General features: G+C 41.3%; 1 protein-coding gene across 2 annotated transcripts in view; it reads left to right on the top strand.

Annotated features, from left to right (window-relative positions):
• The first annotated feature begins 107 nt into the window (after positions 1-107).
• RSPRY1 (ring finger and SPRY domain containing 1) overlaps positions 108-18,328 on the top strand; it is a 41,471-nt gene continuing 23,250 nt past the window's right edge. Inside the window, exons 1-3 of one of the 2 annotated variants that reach the window (XM_068955709.1) lie at positions 108-244; positions 11,938-12,121; positions 14,393-14,887. In XM_068955709.1, coding sequence (XP_068811810.1) covers positions 14,541-14,887 — 347 coding nt within the window. In that variant the 5' untranslated portion in view covers positions 108-244; positions 11,938-12,121; positions 14,393-14,540. The remainder of the gene's footprint in view (positions 245-11,937; positions 12,122-14,392; positions 14,888-18,328) is intronic. The other variant, XM_068955710.1, reaches the window with a different exon arrangement.

The raw sequence follows: 18,328 nt of genomic DNA, 5'->3' as shown, positions 1-18,328 counted from the left end.
GGCTGCGAGGTGACATCAAGGCGGCCCCGCGCCGGGATTGGCGGAGGTTTGCCCGGCGGGGCCGGGGCGGGGCAGGACGGGTCGCCCGGGCGACGGCGGGGGGCGGAGCGGGCCGGGGCGGGGCGGGGCGGGGCGGGGATGGTCGGTGTGTGGCCTCCATCTTTCCGCCGCGCGCCGCGGCGGCACAAAGGAGCGGTGCTGCCTCGCCGCCGGCCCGAGGGGGCGCGGGCGCCGCGCGGCCCCGGTGCGTAGCCGCGCGGGCGCGGCCGGGGGGCTGCGGCGGGGCGGGGCGGGGGCAGGGCTGGCGCGGCGCGGCGGGGAAGGGGCAGCGCCGGGCCGGGCTGCGGGGGGCGGTGGGCCCGGCGCTGCCGACGGCTGGGGCCGGGCGCTCCCCGCGGGCTACCGGGAGCTGCGCGTGTGGCCGCCGCTGGGCGAGGCGCCGGGAAGCCCGGGGCTGGGCCGGGGCCCGGCGGGCAGCGCCCGCGGAAGGGCGAGCTCCGCTCCCCGGGTCGTGGCCGGTGACCCTCGCTCGCCGGAGTAATCCTTGCTTATGCAGGTACTGCCGTGGCGTTTAGCGGAACAAATTGCATAGCTGGAGTTCTCTGTGTGTGATTGAAAAAGAAAGAAAGGAGGAGGAAAGAAAAAAAAGGCAAGGGGCCAAGATGAGGCTCTGTTTTCGTTGCGCTCTGTTGGGCGGCTTGCATGGTTGAACGCTTGCTGAATGCTCTGCATGGAGGCCCCGGCAGCAGAGCTTGGTTTAGATGTAACCTTAGAAGCTTGCCTAAGCAAGCTGCAAAACTTGCACGAGGCGGGAGTTTGCTGGTGCTGGGACTGTGCTCCCGAGAGCTGCGGTTGTTCGGCACAGCGAGGTATTCCAACTTCTCAGGTCCTGAGAGAGCCTCCTGGTACTTCTATGGCTTGCAGAACAAGAGCTCTGCTGCAGCGCGTTGAAAGGAATTGGGTTTTAGTACACAGAAGACGAAATGACGTGCTCCTCTGTGATCTCTTGGGAACCAAGAGGCGTTCAGAAGAATTTTGTTTAGCCCAGGAATATGTTTTTACTAAGGGAAGCAGTCTGAATCCTGAAAACCTTATTTACCGCTCCTTGTTTTTAAAAGCATTTTTCCCAAATAACTTTTCTCTGTTTTACAGAGAAAATATGAAGATATTGAGTAGGCTACAAAATGCAGTTATTTATCCAGATCTTTTGTTTTTGCTTGCCTGAACAAAAGATTAGGCAGTGGCACCTTGCGTACTAGTGTTGTAACACTGTTGTACTGTTTTATTCTCTTAGTTTGGTGGTTACAGAACAAGTCTCTTCCTTGCTTTGCACAATCACAGTATCAAACTTGCCTTTGTTTCTAAGGCCTTTGATTCTGTTCTACTGGTCACTGTTTCCATCACATGCATCTTTGTTTTTTTCCTTCTAATTTTTTATTGCTAATCCTTATTTTATGACATGTATCAGGAGGTACGGTATCCTTCTGGGTACCTTCTTGATGCAAGTCCTGAGCGTCAGTGTTTTTTTTCCTGTTTTGTTACTACTAAATCTGACTCTGAATCTCTCAGTAACCACTCCAACCCCAGAGTTCATTTTGGTAGTCAGTTGTTAATTTGTCAGCATTCCTTATGTGACAAAACTTTGGTCACAGCCACGAGAGATGCCTTTTTCTCTAAATATGTTCAACCTTCTAGACTCGCACTATTTTCTGTGGTTTTTTTTTTTTTTAAAGTCTGTGTCAGTATATGCATTCTTCAACATAATCAAGGAGGTTTTTTCAGCTTGGTCTTGGGTTTTTCATCCTTGTCTCTTGTCTTCCAGTTGATGTGTTTTTGATTTGTTTTTTTGTCTTGTGCTGATCCTCATTTCAGTTCAACTTTACTCATAATTTTCTATACATCCATCTTGACCGATACTATGAGGTCACTATCATGTGCAGACCTAAATACATTTGTCGTCTTCCTGTCTACTGTAACTCTTCCCTTTCTTAGTATCCCTCTTCTTAGTATTCAAACCTTCGCTATTACCTTGCTAAACTAAACAAAACTGTTAAAGGTGAGTATTCTCATCACCCACAAGCAATCTGAAATATTCTGTTCTGCTATTTTGGACTCATTCATTTAGCTATCAATTTCTGGAGGACCAGGCATTCTCAAAACTTGTCATAGCGTCTTCAGAGTCGAGGATGCTGTTGGTGTATTTTTCTTCTAGATTTATCCAGCTGCAAAGAATTGATCTGTTCTTTGCTCTGGTCTAAATCTGGCCTGCAGTTCTTCAAGTGCTTTTGCATATGTCTTTGTTCTCCTCTACCCAAGCCCACTCAGCAAGAGAATTCTTCTGTAGTCTTGGCACCGCGTTCTGTTTTTCTTCCTTTAGGTCATTACTGTTCCTGCTTTGTGCCCCATTCACTGCTAGTTGTTCTCATTTGTAAGTCTGGTTGAATAGGTTGTGTGTTGCCTTTACTGTATTTTTTTCAAATGCTTGCAGCACAACTGTAGTTGCGTGATTGCTTCTTGCTGTCTTTCCCCTTTTCATCCAAGCACTCTCTTGAAGACCCTGCTAATTCTGACGGTTTTTAACATCTATTTTCCATCACTTATATCCTGAAGGAGCTTCCCATACTTTAATGTAGTGTTTTGTATCGTATACAACTCCTGTAGTTACTCTTGCTATTGCTTGTTCTTTATTAGCTTAGCCTTAGTTAGTTACCTACTTTTAGATTGCTAATATCTCTAGGTCAGATATTCTACTCCTTCTCTTTATGTTCTAATATAGTATCTGTGTGCGTCTCTGGGAAAAGAGGGTTATTGGTTTCCTTAAGTCTTTCATTTGCTTTTTTTATTCACCTTCAGTCTCTTATGTATGGAGTTCAACCGCAACGCTTCATCTGTTAACTGCCTTGATATCCTGCTCTCTGGTCTTTTATTTCAGTGATTGTTCAGTGGCTCTCATAATCCTGCTTTATGTTGTTCCATGTGTATATATTTTTTCAATTTTTGCTTTTTCTTTTAGAAAGGATAGGTTGGTTTCTGCACAGCTTCTCAGTGTTCTTTTGTGGTATGTTTTCAGTATTTTTACATCAGAGGTCTTGGCTCTCAGCATGTTTTGTTTGCTGTGAGTCTCATGGATGGCCATGCTAGTTTACGGTCTGAAATAAATTAGTTGTGATCTTTTGATTCCTGTCTGTACAGTATGACATCTCTTATATTCTGCCCATCAGGTGATATCAAAGCCGATTTCCCATAAGCTTTGTTCTTGAAGATTAAGAAGGAATAACATGAAAGATATTGAGTAGCCAAAGCAATAGGTTGCTGATAAGTGTGGTGATTTGTTATAGAACACTTATTGTTCTGTTACTTTAGGCTTTTGTGTTCATGTTTCCTTCCACATTAAAAATCTCCCGTAGCTAATAATGCTTTGCATTTTGAAACCTCTCTTGTTGCTCTCTTTAGGTCACTTAAATGTTTGTTGATGTGGTCACAAAATGACATGGATCTCTGCACATACACTATGACAGTTCCCCCTCAACCTAGAGGTAGCAAGTTAAAGTACTATCTGCTGGTAGTAGAATTGAAGGTGAGCTAGTGATAAGGTTTGTTCTATTCTGCTCCATTGTCAGTATGTTGTGTTTAGCATTTTAAATTCTCTGTACTGTTCTTTTCTCCCGAAACGGTGATTGCTTAGTAGGTTTTGAATGCATTCGTTGCTTTAAAGTAGTGCAGGCACATAAACTGCTCTTAGGTTCATTGTCTTTCAAGTGTCTTATTAGAATTTTGTCTTGTCATTTTGTGCTTTGCACTTCCTTGTGTCTTGTTGACTTATTTTGTTTTCCCTTCCTGATTTGTATGCAGTGACTGTAAACTTGCTATGTCATGGCAGCAGTTGTGCCAGCAGGATCTTTTTTTTTTTTTTCCTTTGCTATTCTTCATTGTATCCTTGGGGCCTAATATGAGTCAAACGTTCAAGCATGATTCCTAGATTTTGTGACTGACCTGTGGATCATGATCTATCTTTGGCCGTGCTCGTAGATATCTGGTACTGTGTTCTACCATTATGGTGGCCAAACTTGTGCTGTAGAAGTGTTGCCAACTCTCCTATGGGAGCTTTCTGTATTAATAGTCATTTTGGGATACTCAAATGTACCACTCCCTGTTTATTCATATACGTTTATTAATGAGGGTTCAATGACTTGCTGTGATCAATGACCAGAAATCCATCCTTTTCCAAATACATCTTTCCCCTTGTAGAAGTAATAGTTTCTAAGTATGCAACACACTTGCTACTGTAGTTACTTTTCTCTCAAGCCATTTTTGCTGTAGAAACACTTCACTTTGGCTTTGAGTCTCTGAACATCTTGGGTGTTTTGTTGGACGCAATGAGAAGGACCAGATTTGGTGTCGTTTTGAATTAAGTATTTTCCGGTATTGACCTGGCTTTTTGGATCGCTTGTTTCAGTACATGCGTACTAACTGGTATTAATATAGTTTGAGTCATGTAGTTCACAGACTGCCCTCTAACCTGTTTCAGAAGATTGTACCATTTGTGTGTATTCTCTCTCTGCCTGCAGGCAGAGTGAGACATGGAAAGTGATCTTGAAAATAGAAAACCCGGCAGGTTCCCTGTGGTTCTCTCGCCTAAAGGCAAAGCTATCTGGTGACATGAGGAAAGCTTAAAGTTCTTCATGACTTTTGAAAATGTTCTTCTCTTTATGACAATAAATGCAAAATGATATATTTGTTTGCGCTCTGGAAAATTCTGGTCAGTGTATCAGCAGTGGTGTAAAAGATTAAAAATTGAACAGTGGAAAAATCTTAGTCTGTTTAGAACTTTAACCCTGGTCTATCTTTGAGACATTTGACAATATAATATCTAAATACCATTGTCTAAAAAAGCTGAAATTGTGACCCTTTTGAAATTCCTCAAGAACCTATTTAGGAGAAGTCCAAAATGACAGTGATTCTTGTTCCTGATGTCATCATTATTTTTGAAAGCCTCAAATGATTTTTGAGCCATCTGCCTTTTTTTGACACACATCCATAATGAAATAAAATGGGAACACACTTTTGTTTAAACCACTTTTAGACTGCCTTTTGAAACGCATGTGCACCCATCTTCAGTCCGCTTCCCAACCGTTGCTCACTTGTGCTGTTCTTCTCTCAGGCAGTTCCCCTTCCTCTTCTCAGCTGCAGGCCAATTTCTGCTGAGTTTCCTCATACAGGCCCAGGCCTCAAAGATACTATGTTGCTATAAGCTTTGCTGAGGCAAAAAAAAGCTGTTGGACAGAGGGACCTGTCTCTGTTAATCCTCCCACCCACCTCCGTCTATTCCCCGATGAAGGATTGCAGTGTGAGCTGGATTACTTACTCGGTGTCAAAGAATCCATGTGGGAGCTCATTCTGTGGAGACAAATATCTGTGAAACCTAGCGTTGCTGGTTTTGCTGCTCACATACGTGCTTCTGTGATACGTGACCATCTACCCAATGTCAGGATCTCTTTTGGAGTATACTTTCATGATGGGCTTGTAGTGGGGCAGAGAGCAGAAGGTCCTCAAGCCAGGACTGAAGCAGGCAAATGGTGAGAAATAAAGTTGTGTTCTTGTTTTTTATGAGTGAGATAAGGAGTTCAAGTGACCTTCCTGGAGTTGTATGTGAAGTTCTACCGAGTTCAGCCCCAAAGCCCAGAGGCAGGGATTGTGCTTCCTCTGAGTGCCTTTAAGGCAAATTAGCTAACCTAGTGACCTACATGTTATATTTGGCTCAGGGAGCAGTCTTTTGAACAGTTGTCATTGTATCCGCTTACAGGAGGAAAGAGAATTGAAAAGACACCTCCTACTTTCTCTGTTTGGTCCAAAACTTAAAATAGCAAACAACTGCCATCTCTGCATGATTTGCAAGGAAGGTCACAAAACTGGCTTTCAGCTACTGTCACTGAAAGACTGGGCCATCCTCTGATGCTGCTTGAATTGCCAACGGTCTTTGGCCTTCTTCCTGCCACAATGTTATTTTTTTGTGCTTGAGATGATAGCCAACCTCGCCAAGTGACAAATTTGGTGAGGCTGAGAATAGGAGGTTCTAGACATTGTTTGCTCTGTGATTTGCTATCTTAGGCAGTTGTCTGACAACTGACAATGCAAGCTTCCAACTGAGACATCGCTGAATTTTTCAGCAATGTTATCAAAATCCTTCACACATCCAAAATGTTTCAGTGTTTTTCTGCATTCGTGATAGCTTAGTCATACTGTTTAGCTGGGCTCGTTTCTGTGGTCTAGACAAGGAAACCGTTGTGCCTTCTACAGAGTTCTATACCTAATCTTTCTTTGAAAACAAGCCACGGCATTGAACACAGATTTAGGAGAAGCAAAAGGCAGGAAGCTCTAAGGTTAGTTTATGGACAAGAAACAGCAGAACCCTGGGATTTCACCATTTCAGCGCCATTACACGAAGCTGGTGGTTTACTGATGAGCATCTACCGCCAGCAATCCTTACTTGTGGAATCTTTCTATGGGCAGCATTTTGATTACTCAGCTGCCCCTGTGTTAGCATAGGCCTATAGCCATTTCCTGTAGTAGGACTACATTATGTGATTGTGTTTGAACTGCTCAATCTCTGATTGTGTCTGAGTGCTTTAGTAGTTTATTTTTTGTTAACGGATGAAGTGCCTTATACGAGGTACGTTTCTTGCTATGGTTTCTTGGTAATAAAAACCTGCGCATCAATGAATTGATCTCTCCGAAATTTAAGAAAACTTTTCAAAGAAAACTTTAAGAAAATGGATAGTAATACAGTAAAATGTTGAACTTTCTGGAATGGACTGTTACTAAATTTCCTTTTAAAAAAAAAAATTGTTGTTGTTGTTGTTATACAGTTCTGTACCTCTGCTTGGTGCCCAATGGAGAATCTTCACGCTTTCCTCCCAGCATTGTCTCCGTTCTGGAACGTCTTAAGCCTTTGTTTTGAATCCTGATGTCTTGAACTTTTTTTGTCAAAATTAGGAGATTCCTTCATTGCTGGCAAAGTCTGAAACTTTAAGGGGGCGTTAAGGACAATTAACCTGAATTGATCAAAGGATTGATTTCTAAGCCTCTGAATAAATGTCCAGATGCCAAAACTTAACGTGATGTAGCTAATCAATTGTATCTAGTGTGCCTGCATCGCTTCACATTGTAGGACTAGAGTTCCCTGGCATTTATAGGCCATTATCCTCATCGTCCTGTTGCTTTTGAAACACTGGATTATACTCTGCTCCTTGAGCAGGTGCTGAGTCTACTACAGCTCTACAACACCAGCCTGCTGGAGGCATATCTCTCCTTAAACTTCCCTGGAGCTTTCGGATAGCACTGGTTTTTGGGTTTTTTTTGTTTTTTTTTTTTTCCAAAAAAGATCATTATCTTGAAGAAAGTATTCATCTACCTCAAAAGCTAAGAGCAGAACCTCTCCTTCTATCTTTGTCTTTAAAAAGAAGTAAAGACTCTTCTAAAAGTTGGGGGATAATGAATCTGGAAGTCATGTTCTCGTTTATTGATACTGGTGTTGAATAGGTTGTTGAGACTTGCTAAGAGTTAAAAGCAAAACTAAGGGTTTTTTTAAAGGTCAGGGTACAAAGGACAGTTCTATCCAAACAATTGTGAGAAGAGAAATTATGAGCTCAGCGGGGGAAAGCAGGGAAAGCTGGGAGGTAGTAAGTACTTTAATTTCTGTTTCGAAAAGAGCTGTAACAGAGCAGTCTCTGGTGTTTGAAGAACCCCCTGGGGGACTGATCTCTCCTTAACTACAGATAAGGCAAAACCTGGGCAGCAATGAGAGGGCAAGACTCTCTTCCTGTCGCTGCTGGGTTTACCCAGTCCTACTCTAGAGACACTAAGTTTAGGTAAGAAAGTGAAGTTCACTTAAATCCAGATATTAATTTTAGCATTCTTGTACCAGTATAAAAACAGATCCTACATTAGACCAGATCCTTCAGCTGCTACCTGTTTTGTGACTAAACTAGGATTACTTATGAGAGAGGATTGCAGGGTCAAAGCGCAAACTGTTGGATGAGCTCTGTGCAACTCTGGGGGTTTCCTCTGACAAGTGCTTGGGCCAAAGCTGGATACTCTGAGGTATGATCTGTCTCTTCTCTGTGAAACAGGCACAGGTCAGTCAGCGTTTGGATTTTGATGCCTTTACTATTATTAGCAAAAAGGAAAAGGACTGCTGCAGTGGCTGTACTGCGGATGGTAACGCATTGCACAAAAGTAAATGCTTGTTTCCCATGGAATTTGCACACTAGTGTTAACCTTACAGGATTTTTTTTTTTTTTAAATAAAATGAAAGAATTGAATTGGGGGATTGTTTTAGATCCCACAATATTCTGTAGTTGAATTAATATATGCAGAAGAATCTGCACAGAGTCAGCGTTTAATCACTCATCCTGAAGCCTGCAGTCCACTTTCTTGCATGTGCTGCTTGGTGACTGCTGTGGAAGCTAAGTGGCTGTTTCTCTTTTAGTTGCACAAGTCTTTCACGTTAGAGGTTTTACTTTTCTGATCTCAGTGTGGTCTTCCGAGAAAGTCTCAACTTTACTTTTTAATTGTATTTAATTTATTGGAAGTTCTTGCTTTTCTTCCCCTACTGCAATCATTTAAAAACTGAGATCTTCTCCGTGTTATGAAAGTATATTTGCAAACAGCTATTTTTTCCCCTCTTTATTCCTATAGCTAAGATGATTAACTTTCAGCAATTCATAGCTGTATTTCCTTCTCTTGATAGTTTGAACTTTTCATCTGACTGGCATCACAAGTATTTCAAACTCTTCCTTTTTAGGGGCATCATTTCTTTGAGAAAGAAATGTGCAGAGAATATTTCTAGTTGTTTATCTCCTTAATAGGAGATTGCTGTCCAAAACTCTTTTGCATTTGAAAAGCTATCAGCTTTACTGTGTCACTTGCAGCCTGAGCTACTGTGTTGCTCTGCTCTTGAGACGGGAAGCACTGGTCTTACTATTGTAATAGCAATAGGAGCTGGAAAAGTGGTTTTAGTAGCTGAAACTGTCTTTACTCATTTATGTGTGTGAACTTCTTGTTTGCTTGGCAATATGCTCTATTTCATGGGAAGGAGAGGCTTTTTCCATCATGAAGCAGTATTATGGTTGGCTGTAACCAAATATTTGAGGGGATGAATCACTGATTCCTGGGCTGTCTCTTGCAGAGAAAATGAGACTAATGCCGTTTTCAGCTGACTTCTTCATTGGCATGCTCTGTCAGATGATTGAGATGAGCCTCCTGTTAGGAAAGCTGGGTATCAACGCTGCCAGGCACCTGTAAACGCACTCAAATAGTGTCCCTGTCTGTAGCTGATACTTTTTCCCCTTAGGCTTCCAGCTGTGGCAGGTCAGTCAGCTTGTAGCTCCTTTACATGTCCACACATTTCTCTCTGCCAGGAGACCAGCGCGGTCTGGAAGGTGGCTTGTTCTGCTACAGTGGGAACAGTCACAAAGGCTGATGGATATATGCAGGGGTTTTGTGCTCTTCACTCACAGAAAGTTTCTGCTGACAGGCCTCAGGAGGGCCTCAGCAGCTGCTTTTCTCCCGTTTAACAGAGGTGTCCAGCTCAGATGACATCTAAGCCTAATGGTTTCTTTAGGGGCAAAATGTCCTAAGAGCATTCCTCCTGGCTGCCAGCGGGGGCTTGCGTGCATGCCCGGCCGTGGTTTGTATATACCTACTGCAGGCACTTTCGGGTGTAAAAGAGAAAGTGTCAGACTGCTGCTCTCGCCCATTTTAGCACTACCTGTTCAGAGTAAGATTTGAAAGGAAAGATATTGGTTTCAGGTTGGTGTTTTTTTTTTTTTTTCTTTGGGGGAGGAGGGGTAAGAACTGACATTTAGATTGTGTATTTGGCAACTTAGAAGTCCTGCATCCCAAAATAGCATTTAATGGTCAAAATCCAGAGCGAGTGAATGACCTTGCCTGTTGAGAAGCAAATACTGGCCTCTGCCTTTACCGTTTCTTGTTTTTAAAAACTTGGGGTCTGCCATTTAAAATAACATTAAAAATAAAACAAAAGCGTCAGCACTCTTATAAACATGGCTACTTTTGTGACTAGTTTTCATAGTCTTGTTATCACTTTCTAAATTTGCCAAAGAACGTTCTTCAGGCAAATGTGAAACTCTCCGGAAGGAGTGGTGCTTTCTAGCATTTAGGAGTATCAGGCACAACACCATACTAATAGTGGAGAAACTGCTCACAGCTTTTAACATGGAGAGCCTGTTTTCTGTCTGTAATGCACCTTAACTATTGCCAGTGTTTCCACTCACAGTTGTTTCACGTGAACGTTTTTGGTTCTGTTTTGACTTGCACAAATTGTTTCAGCAGATGATGTTCCCGTGATGTCCCTGCACTTCTGACAAGAAGTGGTAGGTTTTTGGTTTTCCAGTGGCCTCTGAGGGAAGCTTGTTCTTACTCTTGCTCTATGCTTAGGTGGATGTTAGCCCTTAACTCTTAACGTAGTTGTGTTAAAGATTGACGTGCTATTATGATGTGGTATTAAAAACTGTGTCATCAGGGAATTTGGTACAGTTTGTGGCATGCTAGTTTTCTTAAAATGTGAAAGGGAAAAGCTTCAGTTAGCACTTACTCCTGGCATTATAAAGAAACAAGGCTAAATTTTCATAATCCATTATCTTCTTAAAATGTATTCTCTTTCTTAGTTATGTTTTAACAACAATTGACTTCAAGTGCCTGCTGTCACATAAGCTGGTGGGCTTCCCTAGACCTAACTCAATATTGTTGTTCAGATAGTCTTGATTTGTTCCCTGATTTTTTTTTTTTTCCTTCCTTTTAGGCCATTAAAGTCCTAAAGTCTTTTTAGAAGTGCCTTTCTCTTGTTTGGAAAGATAGTTTGTATCGTGAAAGACATACCTTGGCTATATGGTTGTCCCAAGTAGTTGACTGTCTCCCATTGCTTAAACGCAATTGATTTTTGTGTAGGAAGAAATATTTTTGTCCTTTCTTTTTCTTTGTGCCATTGTGAAATGTTGCAGAGGCAGAGAGGGAGGATATGCTTATCTGTTTTAATTTTGTATTTCCCTGTTCAATCCTGCAGTTGGCCCCGAACTGAAGTGTGATGAACAAAACTCATTTCTCTCTATTTTCCGCAAAGACAGTGCTGGAGTTGAAATGGATACTGGCAACCTAATGCTAAGGCCATACTTCGCTATAGTGTTGTAAAGCTGTATATAATCTACCACCTCAAATGCAGTCTAGTACATCACTAGATTCTTCTTTTAAAAAAAAAAAAATTAAATTCCTAATTTTCCTTTGCACTTTAGAACCTATCTCTTTACATTTTTACTCTGTCCAGAGAAGGCTGGCTTGCAGGGCTGATCTGTAGCAGGCTCTTTGTGTGGCTTATATTCCAATCTGTTTAGTCTTTCAGTTTTAGTTCAAGAGTTCATTTTGAACTCTTCTGGCTACTGCTGACCTTGATATCCAAATGAATGTGGTCAAACTCGGCTGTATTACTGAATAAAGGGGGTTCATCCTGTTATTTCTCTTCTCTTTATCTAATCAACTTATATAGTGTGTACTTGCCTTTATATTCTGCTATCACTACTCTATTTGAGGGTGATCTGGATCTGATATTAATGCTTCCTTTCTTCCTCCTATAAGTAGTAATTTGACGGGAGGAATTGGTCACTGCTCTGCACTTTCTGTAGTGTTTGGAATACCAAGGTTGTAAATCCGGACTAGGTTTTCTGTAGCTGTGTTTAGTCCCAAAACTAGTAGATGACAAGTTGCTTTTTGAAGTATTAACCGAACTTTCTCCAATAAAGGCTGAATGTATTTGAAAGTACAGCATGAAATGATGTTCTTGGAGGTGTATTGAGGAGGTGAAATATGTCTGTCTTGGAGGTGGTTTCCAAATGAATTGTTCTTTTTTTCTCCCTCTGTCTTCAGGGACTCTTCGGTGTAGTTTCTAAAAGTGAAAGCAGAGTCAAGTAGAATGATTCACTGCCCAAGATAAAGGCTTATATAGTGCTGCTTTTCCGGATGTGACTGCCTCTACACCCTAAGGAAGTACAGTCCGTTGCTGTTACGACGCTTTATGAGCAAGTCCGACTGTTTCTGAACCAACTTAAGGGTGAGTTGATCATAATCACTTGTTTTTAATAATGCTTTGAGTTGTGAACCAGAAAGCCTTGGTTTCAGTAGTCGGTTTTAATCTTGACTTCTCTCTATTCTGTTTTCTTAGGCTGATTCTTCTTTGCTAATTACTAAAATACTGCTTTTTACATTCAGTTTGGTCTGTTTTTGTAACCAGGTGGAATCATAGCGCTAACGTTTTTATAATAAGTTATAGAACAGCTTAACTAAATCCAGGTTCTTAATATTTAACACATTAATAATGCAATTTTACATTTTCATCTTATGTTAGTAAAATAGACTTAAATGATCTGGTACAAACATATTTTTCACCAAAAAGACAGTTTGCATTTAAACTAGGTGCGTATGGTTGGTTTTTTTGTTTTGTTTTGTCTTGTTTTTTTATTTTGGCAGCTTTTAAGGTCACTTGGGCTGATCTGGTTGTAATCTTACACAATTTCCTTTAAGACCTATGGAATTTGTATGACTCCCTTACATCTAGTTTTTACTAGACTGAGAAGATAATGTAATATCTGTACTGGCTCAGACAAAAAGACTACTGAGCCTGGTGTCCCACACCTTGTGGTCCAACTGCCTAGAGAATAAGCCAAGCATATTGTGATACTAAAACCCTTTTAGCAATCTGTGGTTTAGGAACTCCATGAACCAAAAATCAAGATCTTGTATTTTTTGCATTTAATATCCCCTGAGGGATTTTTTTTTCTTTTTTTTTGCTAGTTAACCTTCAATTAATTTCTTAATCCTGAACTCTTCATTGTACTGCACGAAGATAACATACTTTGAACCTACAGAAGAGTCTGTGAGAGCTTGTTTGAAATGCTTTCCCAGTGACAGCTATCCATTCAGAAACTTGATATTAGACTTGCTCATATGGCCAGTGTCTGCCTTCCCAACTAATGTTATTATGGTCTTACCCAAATGGCAGCCAGCTATTGCACAGTTGCCAGTTTTCTCAGATGGGAGGGGACCGTCCATATTTCAGAGGTGGCAACTGTCTTTGACTTTCTTTTAAATGTAAGGTGCTACCTGTTTGCTGTTAAGTAGATGACTTAACTGTAAAATACTAGTAACTCATTACAGGATATTTATCATAATTTCTAGCTTAGATGTTAATTTTAGATTCATGAAAGAATAACATGCATGTAGTCTTAAAAGCTACTTATTCGTTCTGACGTGCCAGAGGTGTGTGAGTAGTGAAATGCTATCTTTTGTAGGGCTTTTCCTCCTTTTAGTTGAGATTATTTGTAATGTTCTGTAGAAATATACCCTAGCTATGCCTTGGGGGGGGGGGGGACCCACACCCACACCCACACCCACACCCACAAAACTTATGAGGTTGGGAGGTTGGGTTTTGTATCCTTTGCTGTTGCTAGTGTTTTTGTTTCAGTGATTAGTAGAGACTGTCCTACAATCCCAGTACTAGTGGGCCTGTAGTTGATCCAACCACTTGTATTAAGAATGAGCAATGACTGAATTGGTCTTGGTTCCCAAAAAGAAGACTGGGTTGATGCTAGATCCAAAGAGGCATGCAACTTAAACAGAAAACACCCCTCTCAACACCCCAACAGGTAGATTTGTAGGCATTAAAATGGCATCTGCAATTCCTGTTTATTTCAGAGTCAGTACTTGGTGCATCTTTGAGTGAGATTCTAATTGATGTAGGCACGTTTCAAAAAAATCACATTTATGTGCAGATGGACTAAACAGCCAGTTCATTGTTAAGTCTGTTATTTGTTTGAGGTAGCCACAAGTGTATAGAAGTAGTCTCATAGTTGTGGCCTATTTTGTGGAGTCTGTTTGCGAGTGATGCCAAATGCTCCTTACGTGAAATGAGAACCTTTAAATGTTCAGCCTTTAGCTGGGTGGCCTGAGCAGTATCTCTCTATAGAGGATAAAGAAAAAATCAAGCTGTGGTTTGTGTTGTATGTATTAATTTGTGAAGGGCGGCAGCGCGCTAGATTTAAGGGCAAAGGTGTTCCTTTGCATCCAGGAAAGCTTGGAAGAACTGGGAAATAATAGATAGTGTCAATAGGAATAGTGTGTGTATGTGCTGGGGGCAGCTACTTGCCCAGTGAATTCCCTAAATCTTTTTTTTTAATTCCCCCGCCTCCCCCCGAGACTTCAGATGCAAACCTTATTTTCTAGGTGTTATATACACTAAGACTGACTCTGTTTACTAAAATAGAAATGTTTGTATTATTCAGTAAAAGAAATAACACTGACTCTTGTTTTGGGTTTGCTTTTTCAGACCTGCTTCTGGATGACCAATGAGTATTTTAGCTGATAATGTCGGATACTAAGTCTCCAACTTTCCATTCATTCCAGCTGGTAGCAACGCATATAATGCAAAAATCACAATTCAGGATCATACAAATATTACTCTTAAAACTTTCTAGATGATTGTAGTTGCTTTGGTTGTGTTCTATGCTAGCAGAAGCCTTCTTCGAGGTTTCCTGCTGTCTCTAGAGCACCACGTTCCCCGTTTTCTGGGAGCCTTGGGGACCAGCAATATGGGAAACTCCTGTGTTTGCCGAGATGATAGTGGAGCTGAAGACAATGCCGAATCCCAGAATCGGCAAACAGAGAACAGTAGAGCACGTGTACCTGAAGCAAGAAGCCACCCAAGGGACCCTGTCCGGCCACCCAGGAGGGGGCGAGGGCCTCATGAACCAAGAAGGAAAAAACAGAACGTGGATGGGCTGGTACTTGACACGCTGGCTGTAATTCGGACATTAGTAGATAAGTAAGTACCTCCTCAAAGAATAATTCAACATGAATGAAAATATCATGTTCTTGTCTTCTCTCAAACTATGGCTCCATCCTCTCACCAATCTACACCTGACCCCCCCGCCCCCGAAGCAGCAGCGTGTTTACTTCTGGAGGCTTAGGAAAGGAGCACCTTTGCTAGGTAATAGAAATAGCTTCTGAGTGCCCGGGTACAGACTCTTCTAGGAGTTGAGGAGCTTCTTACAGTTCCTGTATGGGCCTACACCTAGATGGGATGAGGAGTGTGCTCAGTATTTATTACCTGGCATAGATGCACAGTTTAGGAAGCAGTGAACGTTCCAAAGTTTGGGAACTCCTATCCTAAAAACTGATTCTTCTGTAAGATTTTTGTTTTCAGGCTGTATTTACTTCTCTGGAAATGGTTGAGCAAAACTGAGAGCTTTGATCTCTGTTAGTTTATATAAAACAGACTGAGGTTTTCTTTCCAGTTAAGTCTGACTACTTTTTAAAGACTGCATGTTGTGACTGTTCAGCTCATGATCCCAGTATTGCATTCCTTGCATGTTCAGAGCTTCCATTGAGGGTGTGTGGGATATTTATGGATTCATCCTTATTTTTTGTTTTTGCATTGCTTTCTACAGAGCTTTAAAAGGACCTCAGAAGTGATGGGATAAGTTAGCTCATCACCTTTTGGATTAGATGCAGGTTAGGAACTGGAAATACCAAAACAGGAGGAAAAAGGTGAAGGTACTATTGTACGTTCACAGCTGGGGTTTGAGTTTAAGCTGGATGAGACTCAGGATAAATGAGCCTTCATTCAGATCCACCATGTAGGTATATGAAATGTGCCTGCAGGAGGAGCTTGCCTTGCTGTTATAAATGCTTTAAATGGAAATGCCAGGTCAGTTGTTTTGTCTGAAAATTTAAATCCAAGACTTTGGGGGGGGGATTTGTTTGTTTTTGTTGTCCTTTTTTTTTTATCAGAATTTTGTGATCAGTCTTCACTAAAATCATCGCAAAATTTTTTGAGAATCTCTCCCTTATCTCACATGCCTTCCCCTCTGCCCTCAGTTCATCTACTTAAGCCATTTCACAACATTTTTTGTGCATAGTTGATCCTGTTCCTGTGGGTTTTGCAATCAGTTTTGCAATCTTATAAGCACTTTCTTATGCTACCGAGTGATAATAAGTGTAGTCCTATTTGTGACAAATTCCTGAAGCTACTGCATTTTTAAAGAGACTTAGTTACTTAGAATCTCAGAATCACGTGGGCTGGAAGGGATCTCCGGATATTCATCTCATCCAGCCTCCTGCTCAAGAAACAGGTCCAGTTTACAGCAGGTGGCTCGGGGCCTCGTCCAGTTAAGTGTTGGAGCATCTTCAAAAAATGGAGTTTTCCTACCTCTCTGGGTCCCTGTTCCAGTGTCTGACCACTCTAATGGCTTAAAAAAAGAGTATATGTGGAGCTGGAATTTCTGATGTTCCTGCTCGTCCCTGTTACCTCTTGTCCTGTCGCTGTGTACCTCTGAGAGGAGTTTGGCTCTGTCTTCTCTGCACTCCCACTACTTCTCTGCACTCTCCAACTTACTGCAGACAGCAGTAAGATTTCCGTCCTTCCACCCCCAATTCTTCTTAAGGATGAACAAACCCATTTCTCTCAGCTTCTGCTTGTAGAACATGTTCTCCAGCCCTCAATCATCTTGGCAGTCCTCTGGTAGACTCACTCCATTATAGCAATCTCTTTCTTGCATTGAGGAGCCCAAAAGGGGACACGATATTCTGGACGCCATCTCACAAGTGCCAAAGGGTTATAACCATATGTTGGTTTCCCTTGCTTAAGGTTAAGGCAGTTGGTAAGGTGGAGCTGGTTTTATAATGTAATTAAATATTACAAATTGTTGCAGTTAAGACAAAGACCTATAGCCATGAGTAACGGATCTGTTTGCAAAACAGATTATCTAAATGCATCTGGAAAAAGTTTAAGGAACCTTTCTGCTAGACTTCAGTCCCTCTTTAGATTAAGAAGAATGATTACTTGAAAAACATCCAAGTCTGGAAATCTTGTTTTTCAGTGCAAGTAAGAGACTGCAGGAATAAGTATGTTCCATTATTATCTGTTCACGAACACAGAACTTGATTTTTTTGTCTTTTGAAGACACTGAAACTGAGGGAAACAATAGGGGCAGTAACAAGTCTTTTTTTCTTGTTGAGAAATGTGCAAGAATAAAATCAAAACTGAAGTGAAACTGTGGGAGAGCCAGTTGGAAATACGGACTTCAGTTTGGTAGTAAAACCCTGCAGAGCAAAAGATAGTGGTGCAGGAACAGAGTGAAAAAACTTTTTCTGACCACTTTTTTTTTTTTTTTTTTTTTGTCTCTCCAAGCTCTGAAGTGAAAGTTAGTACATGTGGACACTCTTAAGGTGACTTGTAGGTAAAATTCTTATACTGGGATCTGCAATGAATGATTGTTTTCCCTTTTCACTGTTTTTTGATCAAATCTCAAAAACATACTGGACAACAGCTTTTTTTTTTCTTCTCTTGTATCTAGAAGGAAATGAGTTAAGTTTCATTCCCTGTCCTCACAAGAATAAGTCCTAATCTTGGATTTTTTATAAAGTGCTGTTCCAAAAATTACGAAATAGGAGAAATGACTTTTAGGGCTTTGTTTTGTTTCGCATTTTCCTCCAAATATGCGGAAGATGGGTATTAGAGGGGATGTTTGGGTATTAAGTGGGTAAAATGGTAAATTAGTGGCACAAGGCTCTGCTTTGCTCAGTCCTGCTACTGGTAACACCTGCTACCCGTGAGGGAATTGGGAAATCTTACAGATCAAAACTTCATCCTCTTTTATCACAGCCTTTATTTGTAGTTTTGATACTTTTTTTTCTTCCTTTTTCTTTGAGACTTTACATACTTTCTATTGAGGTAATTCTGCTTGCATCATTGTAGTGCTTTTTCCTGCTGGTGAGATTAGTTTCCACAGGAAAGACAAAGAGATTCTTTGGGGGGGGGGGGGGGGGAATAATTTGTTTCAAATGTTACCATAATATGAAAAAGTGGAACTATTTAATAGGGAATGTCCATTCTTTGGTAAGAAAAGAAAAGCACCTATTTTTATCATGTATTTTCAATCAAAACAGAGTTTAGAATTAGGACCTCCAGAGTAGGTAGCTTGTTTAGCTGCATACTTAATCTGTTTTGAGACTTTCTAGAGTTAATTTGGGTTTAGGACTTCCAGTTTGATTTCACGGGGCGTTACAGAAATCGTTTGTGGAACGTACCTTTTTGTTCTAAGCCTGGGGTTAGTACAAGTGCCTAAGTAGCACTAAATAAAGCATTTAAGGCATGCTGAACTGAAGGTGCATCTGCTTGCATAAGCTTTTTCTGGTCCTGAAGATGCTTACTGAACAGGGTTGTGAGACCCTGCTTCAGAAAACCTCGGTGGTAGTACCTGTT

Source organism: Struthio camelus, chromosome 10 (genome assembly GCF_040807025.1).
Source record: "Struthio camelus isolate bStrCam1 chromosome 10, bStrCam1.hap1, whole genome shotgun sequence".
Classification (NCBI taxonomy): Eukaryota; Metazoa; Chordata; class Aves; order Struthioniformes; family Struthionidae; genus Struthio; species Struthio camelus.
Note: the sequence above shows the minus strand (reverse complement) of the source record. Positions and strands in the feature narration are given on the sequence as shown.